The sequence below is a fragment of the Eucalyptus grandis genome, chromosome 11 (genome assembly GCF_016545825.1).
Source record: "Eucalyptus grandis isolate ANBG69807.140 chromosome 11, ASM1654582v1, whole genome shotgun sequence".
Lineage (NCBI taxonomy): Eukaryota > Viridiplantae > Streptophyta > Magnoliopsida > Myrtales > Myrtaceae > Eucalyptus > Eucalyptus grandis.
The window spans coordinates 23,636,062-23,659,475 of NC_052622.1; the positions used below are offsets into that span (position 1 = coordinate 23,636,062).

General features: G+C 39.0%; 1 protein-coding gene and 3 non-coding genes across 5 annotated transcripts; all 4 read right to left on the reverse strand.

Moving 5' to 3' along the window:
* Positions 1 to 15,560: 15,560 nt before the first annotated feature.
* On the reverse strand, positions 15,561 to 15,699 carry LOC120290098. Its single transcript, XR_005547972.1, has one exon. It is a non-coding gene; the product is annotated as a small nucleolar RNA snoR138 (small nucleolar RNA).
* A 107-nt stretch (positions 15,700 to 15,806) lies between these two features.
* On the reverse strand, positions 15,807 to 15,942 carry LOC120290090. The gene has a single exon (XR_005547964.1). It is a non-coding gene; the product is annotated as a small nucleolar RNA U19 (small nucleolar RNA).
* Positions 15,943 to 16,145: 203 nt separating this feature from the next.
* Positions 16,146 to 16,287, reverse strand: LOC120290089. Its single transcript, XR_005547963.1, has one exon. It is a non-coding gene; the product is annotated as a small nucleolar RNA snoR111 (small nucleolar RNA).
* Positions 16,288 to 18,965: 2,678 nt separating this feature from the next.
* On the reverse strand, positions 18,966 to 20,850 carry LOC104445669 (1-aminocyclopropane-1-carboxylate oxidase). Of its 2 annotated transcripts, XM_039304101.1 has the most exons (5): positions 20,774 to 20,850; positions 20,632 to 20,741; positions 20,275 to 20,501; positions 19,503 to 19,836; positions 18,966 to 19,418 (listed from the first exon to the last, which is right to left on the reverse strand). In XM_039304101.1, the coding sequence occupies exons 2-5, from the start codon at positions 20,734 to 20,736 to the stop codon at positions 19,131 to 19,133; spliced, it is 954 nt and encodes a 317-aa protein (XP_039160035.1). In that variant the 5' UTR covers positions 20,737 to 20,741; positions 20,774 to 20,850; the 3' UTR covers positions 18,966 to 19,130. The 2 variants fall into 2 exon arrangements, with proteins under 2 accessions (XP_039160035.1, XP_010057880.1); XM_010059578.3 differs by having other exon boundaries at positions 20,632 to 20,813.
* Between the last annotated feature and the right edge of the window lie 2,564 nt (positions 20,851 to 23,414).

Here is a 23,414-nt window from a genome sequence, read left to right on the forward strand (position 1 = left end):
ACTTTAATTATATTTTATAATAAGCATTCAATCTATAAATTAGATATTTATATTTATTATATATTTTAGGTATTTTTGTATTTTAGGAATGTTAGTATAGTTTACTATTTGATAAATTTTATTAAAGAATGATGAAAGAGGAAAAAGAAATAATAAAGAAAATAATATAAAAAAGAGGAAAAATAAAATAAAATAAATTAAGGAAAAGTGTTACGATAATTTTCACCGTCTTCATTTATGAACATTTAGGTTCACTAAGTGGAGTGCTGTGGGAGGTAGGCCTTTGTGCTAGTGCTCCCCCTAATTTACGTCGTCGGCTGTCGGTGTACGATGGTTCCAGGGTTAACCAAAAAAAAAAAAAAAAAAAAAACATTTAGGTTCATTTATATGATATGCCGTTTATATTAAAAAAAATGTACAAGAGATATGATATGAATATATCCGACTTTAACACTGCAATTCACCAAACAATGGACATGATATAAAAATATAAAAAAATCTCATGATTTTATATCATATCATATTCAGTCCTATAATGATTAGAAATTCGGACGATCAATCGTAGCCTAATTTCTTCCTAACACCCAAATCCCCGTTCGAGGGAATTGTCAGAACCCTACTCACCCATCAACCCTCTTCTTTGTAAAGCTTTCATATCCTTACTCCATCAAACCCCTCCTCCCCTCATATGAATTGATCTATTACCTACTCATACACAAATTAACACCATCTTGTCCAATTCTACACCTTATAAAAAATTGAAACTCCTCTCTTGGAACTGTCAAGGACTAGACTCTTCCCCGACAGTTCAAGCCCTAGTAGCCAAAGAAAAGCCTGATGTGATTTTTTTGAAGGAAACAAAGAATAGAGAGATAGTGCTTTCAAGAATTCGGCAACGATTTAAGTTTCCTAACTCTCATATAATCAACCGAGTGGGTAGGGTTGGAGGTCTGGCTATGTTTTGGTATTCTAATATATCTCTATGGGTGGATCTAGCTACTTTGGACTTTATAGACACCATATGTACAAATATAGAGAGAGGCATACCAATGCGACTAACCTGTTTACACGTATCGGCAACTCTTCAATTGTGCCAACCTTTATGGACAGCCTTCTAACGAATCGCCTCCTCCAACTCTTTATCTTGGGTTTGCGCAAGGGACTTCAATGAAATAACCTACCACTGGGAGAAAGTAGGTAAACGGTCACCTGATTCTTATCATATGCAGTCCTTTAGAGAAGTTCTACATGATTACGCCTTGATGGATATAGAAAGCAAGGGATGTGCTTTTACCTTGATGAACAACCGAGAAGGGGATGACTTGGTTAATGAAAGATTGGACAGGGTTCTTTGCAACTGGAACTAGCGGATAACTTTCCCTGGGGCCGAAGTGTTCGCTTTCATTAGCAGTGGGTTCAGACCACAGCCTTTTGTTGCTAACTACTAATGCAAAGCCGTGTAGAAAAAGGAATACCTTCAAATTTGAAGCTTATTGGTTGCAAGATCAAGCTTGCCAAGATATCATAGCAAAGGCTTGGTCCTCAGCTACAACAAATGGATACAACCTGCCATACAAATTGAAAAAGGTCAGTTGGGCTCTATTGGAATGGAGTAGAGTCACTTTCTCTAAAGCAAACAATCAAATTGCAACTTTACAACAACAACTACATTCTCTAACAAATCAAACACATAGCCTCGATGACAAACAACTCGTCACCAAGTTGAAAGAAAAGCTCCACAATGCTTGGTAGCAGGAGGAACAATATTGGGTTATGCGCTCTAGGATAAATTAGCTAAGGTGGAATGATAAAAATACCAAGTTTTTTCATGTCACTACCATCCATCGAAGACAAAGGAACAAAATCAAGATGCTACAAGACGACAATCAACGATGGCTTAGAGATTATCACCTTCTAAAGGAAATGACGATGGAATTCTTTTCCAAACTCTACAAAACAGAGGGCTATCGTGACTATGGGCCGATTCTTGACAAATGTGAGTGTGTTGTTACTAATGATATGAATGCTAAACTAATTGCAATAGTCACCCGCAAGGAAGTTCAAACAGCCACTTTCCAGCTGGGGAAAACTCAAGCTCGGGGTCCTGATGGATTCAACGGTCTTTTTTTATCAAAACCATTGGGACATCTTACAAGACGAAGTTTACTTATCGGTGCAGCAATTTTCCAATCCGGATTGATGTCCTCGGAACTGAATAAAACCATTATTTCACTAATACCGAAAGTCCCTAACTCGGAATGTCTAGACCAATATCGACCCATTAGTCTTTGTAATTATGCTAACAAAATAATATCCAAGGTGCTTGCCAACCGATTGAAACCTTTCCTTCCTGACTTGATATCTATGGAACAAAGTGCTTTTGTGACGATTGTCAAATCCAAGACAATATTTTAATTGTACAAGAGGTGCTTCATCAAATCAAGACAAGAACTAGAAAGCGAAAATTTCAAGCGGTCGTCAAGATGGACATGAAAAAGGCGTATGACCGTGTTGAGTGGGATTTCCTAAGAGATTATCTACTCAGGTTGGGATTCCATTCTACTTGGGTACAATGGGTAATGTAGTGCATCACTACAGTCTCCATAAGTGTAACATTTAATGGGGAACAACTGAATTACTTCCACCCAACGCAAGGCATTTGATAGGGAGGCCCTCTATCACTCTATCTTTTTATCACGATGGCGAATGTCATGTCAACACTCATCCATCAAGCTCTCCAAATGGGAAACCTTAAGGGCATTTAGCTGAACAGGTGGTCTCCTACTTTGATCCATTTATTTTTTTGCAGATGACGCTATATTTTTCCTAGATGGGAAAGTACGGGAATGCCAAAAACTAGCCAACATTCTGAACCAATATTGTCTAGCTACGGACAAGCAATAAATCGAAACAAATCTAGCATATACTTCAGTAAAGATTGCCCTGACAGACTTAAGGAAAGCTTAGCAAAGGAATTCCGAATCCCAATGTTAGAGAAAACGGTAAATACCTTGGTATCTCGTCGAACTAGGGAAGATACAAATGAGACATGTTTGCTTGGATATTAAGGAAAGTCAATGCAAAACTTGATGGATGGAAAGAAAGTCTCATTTCTAAATGTGGCAAGGAGATTCTCATAAAAAGTGTTGTACAAGCAATCCCATAATATGCTATGTCAATTTTCAAAATCCCTGCTTCGCTTTACAAGTCCATTGAAAAAAAGATTGCAAGATTTTGGTGACAAAACGATAGCCGAAAGTCAGGAATACATTGGAAGAACTAGGATGTACTAAAGAACGGGAAGGAAATAGGAGGACTTAGGTTTCGAGACCTCATTGCTTTCAATAAAGCAACTTTAGGCAAACAAGCTTGGCGAATAATACAGCAACCTACTTCTTTGTAGAGCAAACTCTTTAAAGGTCTTTATTTCCATTCACAGGATTTCTTAAATGCTTCCAAAGGTACCCAACCTTCATGGGGTTGGCAGAGCCTACTAGTCGGACGGGATTCCATTTTATCAAAGATTCAATGGTCGGTCGAAGATGGGACTAACATAAGAATTTGTGAGGATCGATGGCTTCCTAGAGGTGAAATAGGCATAATTGCTACTACAAAAGAACCTGGAAGAGTAGCTGATGTGACATCCCGATTTTCTCCAATTCTATTTTTAATAAATTGATACGGATATTTCATTGGCATGTGTATAATTCTTTTCCTTGAGTCAGCTACTCATGTGAAAGCTAGTCTATTAGGTGAAGCCGTTAAAAGATTCTAATGCATCAAACTCGAGAATTTGATCAGGAAGCAACCTTTCGACCAAGCTAATCTGCAAGGGTCATTACGGCACAATTAAAAATTGATTAGAAATTGGAGATATGTCGACTCGACAGAGGCATGTGATCAAGTGTGGGTGATTCCACCGGATCTCACAATTCTTGTCAATCAGCACTAGACCGACTTTTCTGTCAATTGGGTACCCTGTGTCCGTATTTGAAACCTTGAGATTACCCCCCAACAACCGAGAATCGTCAATGTGTGAAAGATGTACAATGTGGCTTGAATTGATCAACTACAAGTCAAATGCATAAAAATTTCTAAAAGCTACCCGGTAGATCAGGACGCGCTAGTATCGTGCCAAAGTGAAATTAACCATGAAATTGATATTGAATTCAGAAATTGGAAGTCTTTGTGTGTCACAAATCATTTTAGGAACATTGACTCATCTTGAGGAAGATTTTTCATGCAAGGCGAGTCTTCAGCGAAGAATCGGCATATGGTTAATTTGGTTCGGGAAAATTTAGTAGGTCTGCTTTTGGTCGTGCTTTTGGGACTCAAGATGGTTCTAAAGTCGAGTAGAAATGTGAATTGAAGTGTGGTGACATTGGATTAAATTTATGGATTTCAATTTAATTCAATTGGAAGGAAATTGAATGAAATTGAAAGAATGTTTTGTACAAGGTTTTGAAGAATTCATGCCACGGTGAAAAAGAAATTGCACTCATTGGAATAAGGTCGTGGGAGATTGGAGATAGTGGGTGTGACATCATCAAGTGATGTCATGGTGGGGCTTGAGTGTCTAGGATTTTGACAAGTGGAGGGTGTACAATTGCCCTGAAAAACACCCATCAACATCATCTTCTTCCTTGGTCTCTTCCTTGGGAACCGATTGGAGAGAGGGAGAGAAAGCAAAGCAGAAACCAGTGACCGGTCCCCCTCCTTCACTCGAGCTTGCCCGCACGCCATCGGAAGCCTCATCGTCGCTATTCGTCCACGCACTCCGCCGTTGCCCACTTGTGCACATTGCTCCATCCACCAGCTCACTGCTCTGCCTCTGTCCGAGCTTCCAGGCCGTTATCCTCTACAGCCGTGCGTCTAGGCCATCGTCCAGCCTTGGCAGCTGCCGTCGAAGCCAACTCGTTGTCGTGCAGTCCACGTAGAGCCACCATGAGCCGATCGGAGTCGGCTCGCGCCTGCTTTCACATTTCGTGCGTCACGACCCTCCGGCATCGCCGTTTGTTGCCCCTGGTCACCTTCGGAGTTAGCCAAGGCCGTCGAATCTAGCCAAGGCCGCCGTGAACCACCGCCAATCACCCGCCTGAGCTGCTACCACCCTTCTCCGCCGATTTCGTGCCCAACTAGCCGTCATTTGGCCCTCCTCCGCCGGGACCGGCGGTTGGAAGTTCCAACTAGATCCGAACCTTCAAGGCCCGTTTTGGGTGCCTTCCGATCCTCTTTTGCCGTCGCCTCGAGGAGGTTTTCTGACCACCTCGCCGTTGTCTTTGACGGGGACTCATCAGAAAACGATTCCGGTGAGTTTAGCTCACTAAATCTTGATTAGAGAGTTAATGATATCTACCTTAAGTGTGTTTATCTTAGGTTGATTGAGATTAAGTTGGTAGATATTTAATTAAATGTGGATTAGATTAGGGGTGTGATTTAATTAAAGTACGTTTAATTATGGTTAAATGGTTGTTTATATTAGAATAACCCGTGATTAGGCATAAATGTTTTACTTTTGATTTAATTAAATATTTCGAAATTGTTTATTAATGTAATAATATATTACTGTTCGAAATTATTAAAATATTATTAATTAATTAAATTCGGAATAAAAATAATTATTTAATAAATTTCGAAAATTATTTTGGGCTTTATTTCCTCGAATTTCGGGCCAATCATTTGTTTGTTTGCTTAGATTTTGAATATGATGATTGGATAATGCAAATTGAATGTTGATTGTGAAAAATATGGATTATTATTTTAATGTGAGCATTTGAGTGAAATGCAAAGTGTCCAGGGGTCAGTATTGAATTGTCGTGTATTGGTTGCAAGACTCGGTCGCGGTAGTGGCTAGGTCAACTGGACCTTTATTCCTTTAGAAACGCCATCAACATAATGACGAGGCTCAGGTCGCAATAGAGGCTAGGCCAACTGGACCTATACTTCTTCGGGAACGCCATCGACGTAGTGATGAAGCCGTGCTCCAAAGTGGGGAGACGATGCCTAACTATATGCCAGTAGATAGCCGAATTGCAAGTAGGCTATGCCTTTGTGGGGCAGTGATTAACAATTAGAATGCATGCTGAATGATTTGATATGGCGGATTATGGGGCGGAATTGTATGACATGGTATGAGACGTGTCATAACGATTTAGTCTTATAATCAGGATTACGATGGTTGTTGGTTATGTGAAAATATGTGCGTTCCGGTTGTTTAAATTCGTATTACTGCACATGATTGAATGATTTGAATTGTGCCAACCTGCAAGAAGGAACTGAGGCGAGGTAAGTCCTCTGTGTGGTGTGGCTGGGCTATCCTAAGGTGTATTTTCTTTCTAATAGGGGTTTAGGGGGTGAACTTGTTGACACAATGTCTCACCCCGGTTGTGGGCTTACATTTTTAGGTCCCTAGTGGACGAAGCGGCCAGATCCTTTTGGTTGGCCTTGAGGAGTTGCAGAGGTGAAGTCATGAGGATTGGAGAACGTGTCCGACTTGTAGGTCGTAGGACAGTTCCTTTTTATGAGCCGGTCTTTTGTAGACTTTTGGCCGTAGACCTCTGTTGGTAACTCTGTTGATTTATGAAAGTGTTATGTTGTTGAATTGTTTCCTGTTTTTCTATCCCGTATTTTATTGTCAGGGATTTTATTATACGTTACACATGCGCATATAAAATGAACGGGGTCGACGACACACCTGGGATGTCGCATTTGCATGACCATGGTGGGTTGTGTGCGTGCCCGGGGTTCGAGGTGTGACAGCTGAACTGATCGATACAGAAACCAACCTATGGAATGTGATTTTACTACAACATCTCTTTGATGTTGAGACTATAGCGGAAATCCTTAATATCCCGATAAGACCTCACTATGTGGCCAAATTAAATTATTTGGACAAGTACAGTTCGAGGTGAGTATACTGTGAAAAGCGCTTATCGTGTTATTCGGCAGGCAGCCCTTAATATTAATGAAAACAAAGCGTCCTCTTCATATCAACCACCAAAGCACCTCTGGAAGAACATATGGAAACTCAAAATCACACCCAAAATCCAACTTTTCTTTTGGTCATTATGCCAAAACGCTCTGCCCACTAAGGACAACCTCTTCCTCAGAAAAATTAGTGCAAATCCAGTTTGTAATCTATGCTCAACTCAACAACCATAAACATTGGAACACTTATTTTTATTCTATCCATGGACATCAAAAGTTTGGTCTCACCCCTAAATCAACATTCGTATACTACCCTCATAAATTCATCACATAGAGGATTGGATTGAAGACCGATTTGAACAGAGGAACATCTTACCTGGTATGGAGCTTATCACCACACTCTTATGGCAAATCTGGAAGATGTGCAACAGGTCCATCTTACGCCGTAGAGTCTAGATCCCTCATATGTTGTTGCTGCAGCACTCGCCCAAGCACGCATAGCTCAGGTTGCCTCTGTCCATGTGGCCGGATTAGCTCAAAGAAACCTAGATCTAGCCACATCGTGGAGGCCCCCTGATCTAAGAGTCCTAAAGATCAATATAGATGGGGCTTTTCAGCCAGGAAGCACCACAAGATAGTAGCATACCTCTATCGCAACCATACTAGTAAATTGATCGAAGGCTTTACCAAAGACGTACCTACTTCCTCGGCGTTGCAGGTGGAGATCCAGGTGCTGAGTTTAACCTTACACCACCTGCTGAACACCAACAAGACTACGGATCCTCTTATAATTGAGTTGGATTGTCTCGCGATGATTGAAGCGGTGCAAGATCTTCAAGCGTCACCATGGGAGGTCAGACCGCTGATCGGCGAGGTTGCTGCTATCCTCCCTTGTTTCCATCGTCTGCTCGTTAGGTTTTGCAGAAGAGAAGCAAACTTTGCTGTGGATTGGGCCCCTAAGGGCCATAGTTATGGCTCGTTGCCTCCAACTTGGGCTGTTCAGCCAGGAAGCACCACAAGATCAGTAGCATACATCTATCGCGACCATACCGGTAAATTGATTGAAGGCTTTACCAAAGACGTACATGCTTCCTTGGTGTTGCAAGTGGAGATCCAGGCGCTGAGTTTAACCCTACACCACCTATTGAACACCAACAAGACTACGGATCCTCTTATAATTGAGTTGGATTGTCTCGCGATGATTGAAGCGGTTCAAGATCTTCAAGCGTCACCATGGGAGGTCAGACCGCTGATCGGTGAGGTTGTTGCTATCCTCCCTTGTTTCCATCGTCTGCTCGTTAGGTTTTGCAGAAGAGAAGCAAACTTTGCTGCGGATTGGGCCCCTAAGGGCCATAGCTATGGCTTGTTGCCTCCAACTTGGGCTGTTCCCCCCCAACTCCCTTGTTAGACCTTGTTTCAGACGCTTTTGAAGCGGGATGTACTGTTTCTTTCGACTAAATGCAAGGTTTCTTTTCGACCAAATTTTTTTTTTGAAACCCTAGATCTATAAACGCACCATTCGCTCACTCTTCGCTCTTGCTTTGCACTTTGCCTTTGCCTCTTATCACTTTTCCTCGCTTGACTTTGCACTTCATTCACTATGCTTGCCCTCTTCAAATTTGCTCGCCTTCCGGCACTTTGATTTCCTCTTCATCTCTAGGATTGCAAGTGCATATTTGGTTCTCCATCTCGATTGTAGTTTTGATATGTTCAAAATTGTCATTGTTGACGTGTGTCTTGTGCGATCACGTTTGCCTTTGTTCGATCTAATTGGGCAGTATTGATTGATCATTGCAATGTGGTCATCAAGTGAAATTTGTCATTGCTTGTGGTTGTTGTCAAGTAGTCGTGAGGGCTTCGCCTAACTTATCTATTGCTTTAGAGGATGTGAATTTGTCAATTTCATTGTTGTTGTGCTTCTTTTGGTGCTTTAATTCTTAATCTTTCTGATTGAAAGTATCTGGGATGAGCTTGTCCATTCTTGCTTGTCATGCTTAGCTTGAGTAATTCTCACTATGAGTCATTGATTAGTGACTTACACATTTCGGCACAGATTCATTTGTGTTGAACATTGAATTTGGTAGAGGTTTGCACACATCGAATTGGATATTATGTTTACTATTTGAATGTTTAGCTTGAATTAAACTACACAATGCTTGTCATGCTTAACTCCCACCGGCTATTCTCTGTATGAGGTTTGCTTACATTAACTTATACATTACTAGTCATGCTTAGCTTGAATTGAATGTTTAGGAAAGAAGTTAATGTAGGTGGATGATTAAGGCATAACCTTTTCTGTTTCTAGTGGTTTATTCTTATTATTCAAACTTGTTCACGTCACTTTATTAGTAGATGACAATTTAATCAAAGGAAAATGTATTTTGGAGCTCGGAAGATGTAGAATCCTCTAGTAAGTTGTGTGTTGAACAAATTGATAATGGCAATCGGGCTTGTCATTTAATTCAGTAAGGAATCCTTATTTAGATTATGAGATTGCTAGGATGTTCTATCCGATAGGCTTGTCATTTAACTTAGTAAGGAATCCTTATTTTTAATCCACTTTCACTTATACCGCTAATTATAATATTGTAGGGTATATACCACCGAAATATAGTTTGTTAAGTACAACTTTGTTGCAAAAAGAAAACTCAAATATTGATAGGTTGTGTGCAACTATTAGAAGCATATGGAGAGAGAATGGTGTAAGTATTGTGAGTGATGGATGAAATGAATTACAAAGGAGACCGCTTATTAATTTTATGGTAATATTAGATGGATAACTAGTGTTTACAAAATTGATTGTTTGTTTGGGAGAAACAAATGATATGCATTTCATTTTTAACTTGTTGAAAGAAGTTATAAATGAAATTGGGTGTGAGAATATGATCCAAGTAATTATAGATAATACTTCAAATTGTAAGGGCGCAGGACAATTCATTGAGCAAGAATTTACATCCATTTTTTGGATGTCTTGTGTGGTGTACACCCTTAATTTAGCTTTGAAGAACATTCGTGTTGCAAAAAATATGGAGACCAATAAAATAGTTTACGAGAAATGTAGTTGGATTTCAGATATTATTAAGAAAATTATACAAATCAAACATTTCATCATGAACCATCACATGATATTAGCAATATGCAATCATTCTTTAACTTGAAGTTGCTTTTTCTTAGTGAATATATGTTTTGCTTCAATGATTATTGTGATGCTTTGGAGATTCAAATTAATAAAAAGTGGTCTTGAAAAGATTTGTAATGAATAAGATATCTATTGAGATGATAATCAAAGGAAGGCTAAGTTTATCAAGAAGCAGGTGTTGAATGATTTTTGGTGGATTTCAATTGCTTATATATTTTCTTTCACGGCTCTTATTTATAACATGCCTAGAATTTGTGACATTGATAAGCCTTATCTTCTCTTTATTTATGATACGTGGGGTTTAATAATTGAAAAAGTGAAGAAAGCTTTATATATGTGAAAAGACTTTATGATGTGATTCATATAATTCTTATGGATGTTGAGCGAGGAGCAACGCTCCATTTCATTACTTGGCAAATGCCTTAATTCCTAAGTAAATTCTAAAATTATAGAGATTATTAATTATTCTTTTTTTAACATGATAATATAATACTCATTTGACTTATTATGGTTTTCTATTTTTATTTTATTTTATTAAATAAGGTACTATAGTGATCAATGGCTCAATAAAGATTATACTCGAGTTTCTCCATTCAATAATGAGAAGATCAACTAAGAAAGACTAAAACGCTTTAAGAAATACTTTTCTAACTTGGGTGAGCGCATCAACGTGAATTTGGAGTATATAGAATTTGCGAACAAAAATAGAGATTTTTGAGATTTTGATTCCATTTATAATTGATATTCTATAGATCCTAAGGCTTGATGGAATCATCATGGTGCATATGCACCTATGCTTCAAAATATAGCCTCAAAGCTTCTTACACAGCATTCTTCTTCATCATGTGCACCTATACTCCTTCATGTACTCATGAGAAGAAATAAGATGACTTCAAAATGTGTGGAAGATTTGATATTTATTTAGTAACCTTCGTCTTCTAAAGAAAAAGCCTACAATATGTAGGAGGAGAGACCAAGTTTGACACATTTGAAGAATGACTTTTGTTATATTTGATAGTGAAACGTTGATTTTTTTCTTATTGTTAAATATTAAATTCAATAGTGGAATATGGATTATTTTTTTCCCTCCAAGTTTTATGAATTATTACAATTGTATATAGTTAAATTTGTCAAATTAAAACAATGAATGATATTAATAAATATTTGAATAATGGTTTCAATGTAAATTCATTCTAGGCTTTTATTATTATTATTATTATTATTATTATTATTATTATTATTATTATTTATTCGTGAATTTAAATGAAAAATTTATCATTTATATATAAAAATTATATATTTAATATACAACGTGTCAAAATTCTCTATTTTTTTTAGAAATGACGTGTCGTCGTGTCATGTTGCATATTGCATGTCAGTTCTACATAGCTTCCTTTTGATGGAAACAAAAGGCTTCCAAATAAAAAGATCATTGGAAGAAATGACAAGTCCTAAAAATTGGGATTAACAAGGGGAATTTTCTAGACCTTTTCAACAAGAGCATGTTGAGTAAACAAGCATGGAGATTGTCACGTTGCCATTTAGCCTTATGAGTCAGATATAAAAAAAAAAAAAAAAAAATTACTTCCCAAGAACAGATTTCTAGAAATCAAGTAGAAAGCAAATAAGGGATCTCGCCCTTCGTTGGAGGTGGCAAAGCTTGTTAACGAGAATAGATGTGCTAATTTGAAAGTTAGGTGGCTGTTGGAAGATGAAAAAAAAAACAAAAACATTAATATTCATGAGCATAAATGGCTTCCAGCTAGTTTAATTGGTGGCCCCACAAATCAAGGTGACCCCCTAATGATAGTGGACTTAATCAATCAAGAAACAAAGCAATGAAATGTACAAAAGTTGAAAAATCTTATTTCAAAAGTTGAAAAATCTTATTTCAAAAGTTGAAAAACTTTTTGATGAACACATCATGCAAGAGATCATAACATTCCCTCATAGTTCCAACTCTAGAACTGATTAGCTTGTGCGGATAGGTAACAAGTCGGGGTCCTTCATGATCAAAAGTGGGTATAATAGTGTATATTCAATTAAAACAAAACCAAACACAAATCAAGCATTATTATCTTATCAGCGTCCCTGAGCTCCATGGATTAATGATTTCCCAGCTCAATTCCGACCCGAAAATATGGCTTATTAGAAGAAATCTAACTTAAAATCTTAGTAATCTTGCTAAAGCAACTTTTGATGTGATAATCCAAAGCATCATCGGAATCAAGTAATGCAACAAAATAATCCAAGAAAAGATAATGTGTTCCCATAATAGACACACAAATTAGTTTTCTATTCTGTATGGTTGAGATCAGTATCCAACTCATTTTTGAATTCTCGCCATACATATGGGAAGACACCAACATTTCCCTCTATTTCAACCTCTCTCTTTTCGTTGAGAGAAAAGGAAGAGATTTAGGAGTATCACCTAAGGTGGTGAGCCAATGGCTCTATATTAGACGCAGACTTTCTCAAGCTCATACTTCGCACGATATTGGATTTTGTATTTTAGTTCTTAATAATCTAAGTATTTTTAGAAGTCGTCACAAGCCTACTGAGATCGGTTAAAAACCAATTGAGACACAAGAATGTTGTCTCGATTCCTATGCAACTAGAAATTTCTAGGATCAGGGACTTGTTTACGTCATTATTTCTATTAGCGCCTATATGGTACCACTAACTTGGAAGGTTATTTATCTAAATGGCCACAAAATCTTGATTACCAATTATTATCCTTATCAAAGCTGCTGAGTGTCCATGCAAATATTTTTGTGGAGTTGTTTTCCTTAATGTATAACATAATTTAGAAAAGAAATTTATACTCAAATTATTGAAAGGCAATGCGAAAAGTAAACATCCAAGAAATTGAATGATTTGAAAGTAAATGCAGAATAGGATAACCCAAAGTAGGGCAAATAATATTACTTGGCTTTATTATCACGCCCTAAGATAAGACCCCCGTGAGCTAAATTGAAATATAAATATGCATGAAATTATCCTAGACGCATGAAGCCACTCTACATAATTTTAGTCTATATAAAATAGATTATTTACAGAAATAATTATAAAATGCCAAAATAACATTAAATCAGGAAAGTGGCCTTTTAAAATTAGAAAATTTCATAGATGTCATTTATGCCATAATTTGATATTACCCAACATTTTTTATATTTTTTGAAATTTTCAATTTTTTTTAAATAATTCCTTAAACCAATCTATGCTTGATTTAACCCAGTCCATGATTATTACAATAACTGAGCTCAAATCAATCATCTCAAGTTTGAAACTTGGTTTGGGCATTTCGTCAAACATTTGGTGTGCATTAAACTATCCCAAGCAGCTTCCTTGAGCCATGTTTGTGGTTTTCAACCTCGACCCATAAGCAATTTCATATGGAACTAAAGTATTAAAGTTATACTACCACATGCAAATAGCAAGATTAGATAAAAATCATAGCCTAAATCACACGAACCAAGCTGAAATCAGCTTCAAGTATGTGGGTTTGAGCTAATTTTGCAAATTCAGGTTTGAACCTAAGTCAAGCAAACATATTGCATGCCCATCCATATTCAAGCCCCGACACTCATCATTACATACAAGATCGATAGGAAACATTACTTCATCTTAATGAAAGTAGGTAATATAAACTTTCAAATGGAATAAACATCATAGAGAATGATCAACCTAACGCATCAAAAAGACCTCTCCAAGAAGCATACACACATGGTCCATACTGACCAGCCATGAATTAATGTGAATAGATTTGGTTTTTTGGCTCAAGTTGTAAACGATCTTATGGTTCACAGGGGATCTTAAAGATCAAAACACGCTGATCTTAGCATCATTTGTACTCCTATATAACATCAACTTATGAAGATAGAAAACGCATGCAAATGGGAGTAGCAAGTCAAACATGTACGGCTCTTGAAGAGGCTTCAAACACTTGGAAAAATTCTAGCATTAGAAATCAGTTTTTCGGGTGGTTTTTCTCTTAATTTTCATGATTAAAACATGTCCAAACTTGAACAAAAATAGATTCTTAACTTACTTCGTAGTTTCTTTTGCAAGTGTATCTTAGCCTAGAAAACCAAGTTATTACCCTCTGGAAATGTGTGGAAATTAGATCTACAAAAAAAGAATCGACAGGGAAGGTTTTTGTTGGTCCTTAAAACCAAACTCGATGACCTCTTTTATTGACCAATTTAAACCAAACCGAACTATATGTATTCTAATTTAGTTTACAAGGCATGGTTTTTGTCATTTATTTCTCATTTTTCTCAAAAACACTCACTTTCCCTCACCCGTGACTAACATGGCTCAACATAAAAGAAAAATTTTCAGTCTTTTTTGGCTTGCTAGGAGGATACTTCTTTGGGGGCCTCGAATCTCCATTTGGGATGTGCAATCTATGGTTGGAAAGAGTTTTTAGTGACATTCACATTCTAGTTGAAGGTTTTGGCTAATTTTGACTATAGGTTTGTGAAAATTTCACTTTGCTCTACAAGGGTTAGTTTGGAATTTCTAGGTTTTGCTTTTCTTGAGTTGCTCATAAGAATGTCTTTGGAGAACAAATGTGAGTTTCCTTTCCTACTTCTTGTCTTCTACTTTTCATGCCTCAAAAGAGCCCGCTTCAGAGATCTTATCTACTGGATTAAACCATCTTTTGGTTTGTCTTTGCCCAACCTACCAAGCTTGCCAATTGAGCTAGTTCACAAACTTTGTGGATTTTGCCATGATTTTCACGTGTCTTTAGCAGCTCATCCCTAGCCAATTTTTGTCTACTTGCACTATATGATCTTCCATCACGTGCAGAGATCAGGTTGATCGGAGGCTTAAATAGGATATGGTGGGGCCACCAAATTACTTACTCAACAGCTTCGAATTGAGATTAATTCATATCAATTTAGTTGTGATTTTTTATCGATTAGCAAGCTTATGTATAGTAATTTAAGATCTTGACCAGTCTTCATAATTGTCTCCACCCAATTTTGCAAGATTCTCTCTCAAAGATGGTAATTTTCTTGCTTAAGAATGTCTAATTCAATGCAATTTGATCCTTTTGGCCCGATTTGGTTAATTCAACCTGACCCAAGTTCAATTTCAATTTAATTCGGGGCCAAAATGATGATTTTAGGATTGGTCGAAATTTTGTAAAATTTGCAAATTAATTCTTCAACTTTCAAAAATTGCATTTTAACCCCAACTTGGGGTTTTAATGTCAATCTAACCCACAGGGCTTGCCTAGCCACGTTCAGATCATCAACTCTATTTTTTTTTTCCTCCTATCTCTTCTTTCTTTTTTCTTTTTTATTTTATTTTTAAGAAAATAAATGCATTTAAGAATTATACAAAATGCCTAGGTAATCTATATGCAAGAAATTTATAATAAATATTTTTATGAAAAAATAAATTCTTAATTCTCAGAAATGATTTTTGGGGAAAAATTTAGGTATCAAAGACCCCGAAACAAACAAAACCGAGCAAGAGCAAGCGATGTGGGAAGCTATCTAGGCAAAGAACAATCGGGAAACCGTTCCTCACCCTCAAACTGATTCCCATTTTAGTTTCAGCCTCTGTCTGAACCAGAGGGCGTTTACATTGATTTCACCCTCTGGTTATTCGAAGGCAATACACACTCCACTCCATAGACAACAAACTTGCCCCCAACTCCGATGCATCACATTTCAGAAAATTACCAACAATCTATCAAAAGTGCAAACACATTTGCTGTTGGGTCGAATGTCCGAGGCTGCTTGGAGGACAATCGATCTGGGTTTAGCAGCAAGAGAGTCCCCTCAAGAGGCCTTAGCCAAAGGAAGACCAGAGATCCTCTGGTCCTCCAGGTTCATGTTTGCCTCCTAACTAAGCCAATTGTCGAACATGGGTCTCGACACGGCTACTCAAAGAGGCAGTTCCGGAAGTCGATCCGACCCAACAGCAGTGTCCGAACGAAGACCGAATCAAACCAGACAAAAAGAAAAATACCCAAGAAATCGACAGATCTAACGAAGGCAAAGAAACATACGGATGGTAAATCTCATTCCCCACAGAATTTAAGAACAAAAATCGAAGCGCAGTGTAGACGAGCAACAATCATACCGCCAACCGAAGATTAACTAATGGCGGATGAAACGATTTCTCGGCCACTTTCGAATTCATTTCCCCTCCCAAGTTCTCTCCGCGATGGGAAAGAAGAAGCGCTTTCCCACCGCGGCTTCTCATTTTCATGAGCAGGAACGCAGAGGGTTTCAGAGACGCACAAGAATCGGAAAAAACGTGAAGAACATTTCTACAGCGCCGGAGCATGGACAAGCTTCACAGCAATGAAAAAGTAGACATGCGATCCAGATAGAGAGAGAAAACCCTAGTTTCTCCATGGAGGGAGAAGCTCTCTAAGATGCGAAGCTGGTGTACACCGACGCCCGAAGGCCAGGCTATAACTACACACAGAGGAAGGCTCGGGGGCGGAGCGAGCCGTCACGAAGCAAACCCTAGAATGATAAGGCAAGGCCGCAAGCGAAATGACTTAAATACCCTTCCTTTGTTGGGCCTTTTGATATTGGGCCTCATATTATTGGGCCTTGATGCGGTGATCGAATTGGGCCCGTTTGAGTCGAGTTCATGTTTGTTTAGAGAGCCCAGGAGATGTTTGTCGCACGCCATGGTCCGAGTGCCATGATGCACCTGGAAGTCCATCGTCTCCCAATTGAACTTGGTGGATTCCCAATATGTTTGACATGGGATAGGAGAGAGCAAAGCTCAATTGGGAGTCGGGGAACCAAAGTGATGGAAACCGGTTCGGTTTCAGATTTCAATGTGCCTGGTTCTGATTCCAATTTTTAGGAACCAACCAAATTGGCAATCAAATCGGGAACCGAGAACCGAACCGAGTTAGATTTTAGGTTCTAAGCTTTAGAAGAAACCTATAAAGAATTTAGAGCCGTTCATCTCAAATACGAGATTTACAGGGATTTGATGATTTATACAATATGTATATCATGTGTGTTCACTGTTCATCCAGTTCATACGATATTAGTTCCCGTAAATTTAGGCTGTTTGAGACCCTCCTTTTCCGTTGAAGATTGGCCGTGATTTTCGACAGATATAGCATGCTTGCACTAGGGTATACGCGGATGCCCCTCTCGCACTGAGTTTCATATATGGAATTTTGGGGTAAAATGCCCCGCCGGAAGCTAATGTGAAGAGATGATGGACATGAATTGTGGCCAAGTTTTATTTGAGTGGTGCAATGTGTTGTCACTTTCCCGAATCGCGCTCAATTCGTGTTGCGCCAATTGAGCTCCGCCTCTCACGCGGACACCCTTGCCTACATCAAAAACCTGAGACTTTCGGTAAGGGTGGCAAAATGGGTCGACGACCCACTTTTTAACTCATATTTTGTATCAATGTAACAGGTGGGTTGTAAAGATATAAAGACCCAACTAAAATGAGTCCAATTTCTTTTTTTTTTAAAATTGAGTTATATGAGTCGAAAATGGGTCAGAATATCTAACCCAATTTTGATATTAAGTGGGTAACTTAAGACAAAGTTTCCTCAACTTATACAATAGACTTACTACTTTTCAATTTCCTTCTTCTTTTTTTCTTCTTCTTCATTGGCCGGTGTCGGCAACCGGCCATAGGCAAGCTCGAGCCTCGCCATAGGTTAGCGAGGTTCTTGAGCTTGCCCCATGCCGGCAAGCTCGAGCCTGACCTAATTTGATGACTTGGGTGAGGCTCGAGCCTTGCCCGAGGTCGCCAGAGCCTCGCTGACCTATGGAGTTCACTGAGGGAATTTCATAATGAGTTGTGTAACTTCCGAGTGGTGAAGTGAAGAAGAGATTCTAAGTGGGTGATTGTCTGGTGATGGATGTTGGCCATGATGGCTGATGGTTCCTTTCTTGTAATTCTCTTGCTTATCTCCCTGATACACATGCGGTTGACTCCACATGCATTATTCAGGGGGGTTGGTTCTAGAGTGAGTTGGTCCTGACCTACTCTATTAGAGCGGTTGTCTAAATTTCGGAACTTGGATTATTCTTATTGCCCTAAAACCTACCATATTCTTTTCACTCCGGTTCCCCACTCTAACCAAGAACCTATTTTTACTTTGTTTTTTTATTTTCCCCATGTTACAATGAGAATGACTCTAAATGGACCGACTCGTTAGCAATGAGATGTTGTCATCTTGGCAAAATATAACTCGGCCTATGATTCTGCTCATTGAATTATTTCAGCTAGAACATTTTTTGGCCCGGCACGAATTGCAGTATCTGCTATGGCATGACAAGTGATGCCATGGCAATGGCGGAAGTAAGTGGACGGATCATATTAACAATTTCCTTTTCCAACTTGAATCAAAGCCGGTTCGCTGGGCTTTTGCGGAAAGACCCCAAATAGGGACCCAAATCAGGCAAAATCCTGGGCAAAGCTTTCGGGGAGGCCGCTGACAAGACTTGGCTCAACTTGTCAATCCAATGATGAAAAAGGAAAAGATTCCGTTCTGTTCAATCTTTGCTCACGACATGGAGATTCTTTTACTCAAAGCAGCGTGCCGAGTGAAATCCGGTTACTTGCTTCGTCGTTTCGCGTAGCGACAGTCCGACGAAAGCATATCTTCGTGTAAAGTCGGGCAGTCAGGATTGAAACTAAGCGCGGTTTCGGTTAGATGTGACAAGCTGAATCCCAGTTGCAAATAGGAGAATCGTGATTTCTTATCTCGTTCTTGTTTTCTTAAGCATATCTTTATGTGAAGTTGAGCACTCGGCATAATATGTTCATCCTGAGATGATCAGGTATTACATCCATCGTAAGTGGAAAACCAACTTCCTTAAGCGATGCGAGTACATTGAGATGCGCATGAGATTTGGTCGCTTAGGAGAAGGCAAGTTTCGAGTTTGGCAACATCTTAGAAAACCTTATTCTTATGTTATGTCTAGGCAAGCTGAAGTACAAGACTCAGCGAAGCAAATACACATACATGCACTGATCTTCAAACCCAAAAAGACTTACTTAAGAAAATAGGGAAGAGACATCTCTCTTAATCCACTACTGCATAAGCTCAAACAGTTGCAATTGGACCCAGATTGGTGGATGATTCCATGGTCTTCATGGCCTTGAACCTCGGCTCCTTGGCCTGGAACTTGAGCCCCGCATAGAGCTTCATGTAGTCCTCAAACACAAACTTGGGGTACACCTGGCCCTTCTCTTCTTTCTCCACCAACTCCGGTGCGGGGCATATGACCGCATCGCTCCCGGGGTTGTAGAATGACGCGATGGACATCCGGTTCCCATCAGTCTGGGCGATCACGCGGTGCTCGATGCTCTTATACTTGCCATTTGTAATGACCTATATTTTTGCCAACTGATCAGGTTGATTTGTGACCTCAAATTACGAGCATCTCAACTATTAATGGGTTAAGAGTAGACATACCTCGAGCTGGTCGCCTAAGTTGATGACGATCGAGTGACGCATCGGAGGGACGTCAACCCACTGCCCGTCCTTGAGGAGCTGGAGGCCGCTGACCTTTTCATCCTGGAAGAGGAGGATGATGCCGCCCGCGTCTGTGTGGGCCCGGAGCCCCTTGATAAGGTCCGGTTTCGGGCAGGGAGGGTAGTTGCTCACCTTGGTGCCGAAGGTCGGGCCTTTAGAACCATAAAAGGCTCTCTTCAAGTAACCTTTTTCCAAGCCAAGATTCTCACAGAGCAGGTCCAGGAGCAGCTCAGCTAGCTTCTCCAACTCTAGTGCAAATTGCTTCATTGCCTTCCTGTTGATTAAGATCACAAATGAGGTCATATCATTAGTCTCAAAATACTATAATTGTGCGGACGTGGGCCGGTACTGATTTTTATTTCGTACATTGCGTGTAGAAGGCGCGTGGTCCATACATCTGCTAATAAAGAGTACAGATGGAATCAAGATAAAAAAAATTTCCCAATACAAGTAAAGATGTGATGAAGTATAGATCTTTAATATTGGAGGGCGTTTCGTGCACGAAATAGACCATAACCACAGGGACTGGTCCCCAGCCAAAAATCTGAGCTTGAACCTTCGATATCAGGTTAAATGGCTGTTTGAATGTCCAAATATGTGGGAAAAGTTGGAAGGACTCGGAGATATCATTATATAAATTATGTCTTACCAAAATGAGCAATGGTAAAGATATCAAGGAACAATTAAAAAGAAACGTTCAGTGATTAATCACCGGTGATCGTCTTCGAGATCGGGGACCTCGGAGATGTTAGAGACTGGGAGATGGCGGAGGTGGAAGGTGCTCTCCCAGTCGATGTCGTCGACCTCGGACTGAGCGGCCTCGAGGCCTTTGCTCGCCACCATCTGCTTGAACTTGTGCTCCATGCACTTCGCGTAGTGCTCCTTGGTCAGCCTCTCCACACCGTCCATCAGCTGGTGTGATATCCCATGGTTCACCAACTTCACAGTATGAAGATAAAATCAGCACAAGGAAACGATTGTGATCCACCATCACTCAAAACACAGTTTGTCTTGATGAAATAGTTCGTCTAATGTTCTCTAATGGGTAGTGTAATAAAAGCTTAATTACCTCAAAGAAGCCCCAATTTTCACAGGCATCTTTGATCTTGGCCATGGTGGCTCCTCTCTCTTCACCATTCAGCTTCTCCAGATCAATCACAGGGAACGACTCCATATCTCCCTCTCTCTCTCTCTCTCTCTCTCTCTCTCTCTCTCTCTCTCTCTCTCTCTCTCTGCGTGATGACTCTTGTGTAGTTTGGAGAGGTGGAGTGAGATGGGGGTGATATTTATAGGCACTAAAAGTGTGATCAACAAGGAAGGAACCAAGAAAATGGGTGCTCCAGTAATTGGCAGAATAAAATGAAAAAGCAAAAGTTATAGGTCCAAATCTAAGTTAAAAGAAGCAATTAAATTCGTGAAGCATGAATGTGTTCACATCTCGTGTGATGGACCCCCACCCTATTGGGTCTCCGAGGCACTGTTGAGTCATCTTCTTTGTTGAGTTGGTTTCTTGGGTCCCATTCTGATGCAACTTCACTCCACTTCTAATCTTGCTCTTTCTTGATGGGCATGGCCGAAAAAGAAAAATTGCAAATTCTTTCCTTTACCCATGCACTAGCCACCTATATACATGTATTTATTTCCTCTGCTTGGATGCTGTGAAAATAGGATCTATGGAGCTGCTTTCTCAGTAACCTGCTTGACTTGGATTATGATTTCAATTGGAAGTCTTTGCAAACAGGCGGATGTGTTAAGATTAGGTACGCTAGAGAAAGATAAATTAAGATACAAAGTTTATTTTAATTCATCCTCAAACTAGACCTATATCCAACAGATCATTCCATTACATGAACCACACCCCAATAGGATGAATCTTGAATTCTACTGCCTTGCACTTTCACATCAATTATCCTGATATCTTTATTTACTAAAATGCCATTTTCTTTCCAAAAATACTGAATCCCAAACCCCAAATTCCCGTATCCACCCAACTCACTCAAAACCCAACTAAGGACCACGCTGCCTCAAACCCTAAAGCATTGGCTAAAATGAGTTTGCAAGGAGGAGTCGTTTGATCTTTTCAATGTGGGGTTTTCACTCGGAAATAAAGGTATGTACGTGGTCCATTTATTTGTCATTTTTTACTATCAGATGGATATGTAGTGACTTTACATATATCTACATGATATATCAATTATAAAGAAATTACATCTAGACCCTCAACTTGCTTTCCATTGATGCAAACTTTCAAGTTTTGCACTTGAACAGATATGTCAAATTGCATGTGAAGCGAGATACATTGTAAGTGTTGCTCAGGTTAACATGACACGCGGTACAAGAAATTTCTGGGGGAACCATGCAGCAACCTATTTGTGATTAGGGTTATACGTTGCTGAGTACGACCCAATTAATTGGGAAGGAACCAACCAGCTAGACATGTACGTTTTCATGACAGCGATTCATATCTTCACTATTACAGGGGTCGATTTTCATGAACAGGTGTCTGACAGATGTGTCTGCATGGATGCATGGCTTAGATCTCTCTTGTGCTCCACCACTTTAAACGTATATATTCTGAAAGGTTAAGTTGTATTTTTGGAGATTATCCCTTTAAAGAAGTGAATTCACACGGTTCTTAACAAACGATAGTTCTTGTTTCTGTATCTTTTTCTGAAAACCTCAAAATGGATAGCTTTATATATTTTTAAAGGTGTTAATTTTAGGTCGGATTCCAACGTTGACCTAAACTTTTTCTCGTCTCATCTATAAAATCGACTTCAGATCTAGCCCAAATAGTTATTTGTCTCATGAAAAAACATAAACTTTAAATTAGGTTCAATTATGATCTGACTTTTTAGTTGTCTCACGAAAAATACAAACTTTCAGTCAATATTCAAATTTGCCACCGTCAAGTTTCTGTCCTATAATGTCTCGGAAAATTCGATGTTTCGCTCCACATGCATGTGATTGAAACTTGAGGGCGGTGAAATTCGGGTACCGACTGAAAGTTGGTTTTTTTATGATATAGAAAAAGGTTGGGTCAGAATTGAAACTCGCATAAAAATCAGGACTTTTTAAAGAAGATTGGGCCATTTTTGTTTCTATATATATTATAGACTATCCCTGAAGCTCGGAACAATATTTCAACAAGTGATTTTTTTACATTGGTAACGATAATTTTTTACTAAAATGGTTGAGAATCTATTGATGAGACGTGTCCATGAAAATCTTTGTCTTCATCCCCACTTTGTGAAAGTGGGGACAATAATTGAGCTCCACAACCTCCCGGATACAATGCCATCATCATCATCATCAAAGGAGGTCCCACCAGTTTGATCCAATCATTTTGCTCGTTCGATTCCATGGGATTTCTATGGTGATGACTGATGACCAACTATAACATCACAGACAATACCCAGCAAAAAGAAAACCAACGCATGCCAAGCAGAAAATCATCAAAGAGTGAACCAAGAAAGTAGGAAGAAAGGTGTAATGGCCGGTGAAATAAATGGGGAAGGACAACTCTTTTAATCATTGTGGATCTAATCAAGGATTTTTATGGTTTTGGTGGTGGGCAATTTTGTCGAGAAAATATAAAATAATAATAATAATAGTTATGACGATATGCATCTCAAGATTATTAGAGGTTATTAACTACTTAAATCAATCTACTTGATATCGTATTTTATCATATAATGAAATGCATTTTTATCACTCATTCATTTTTTCACAATTTTATAGATTTAGGAAAAATTTCAGGAAAATCTCAACAAATAAATCTCTAAAGTGGAGTAATTTTCGCAATGTAACCCCAAACTAGTTTTGTCCCACACAACCCCTCACACAACCCCT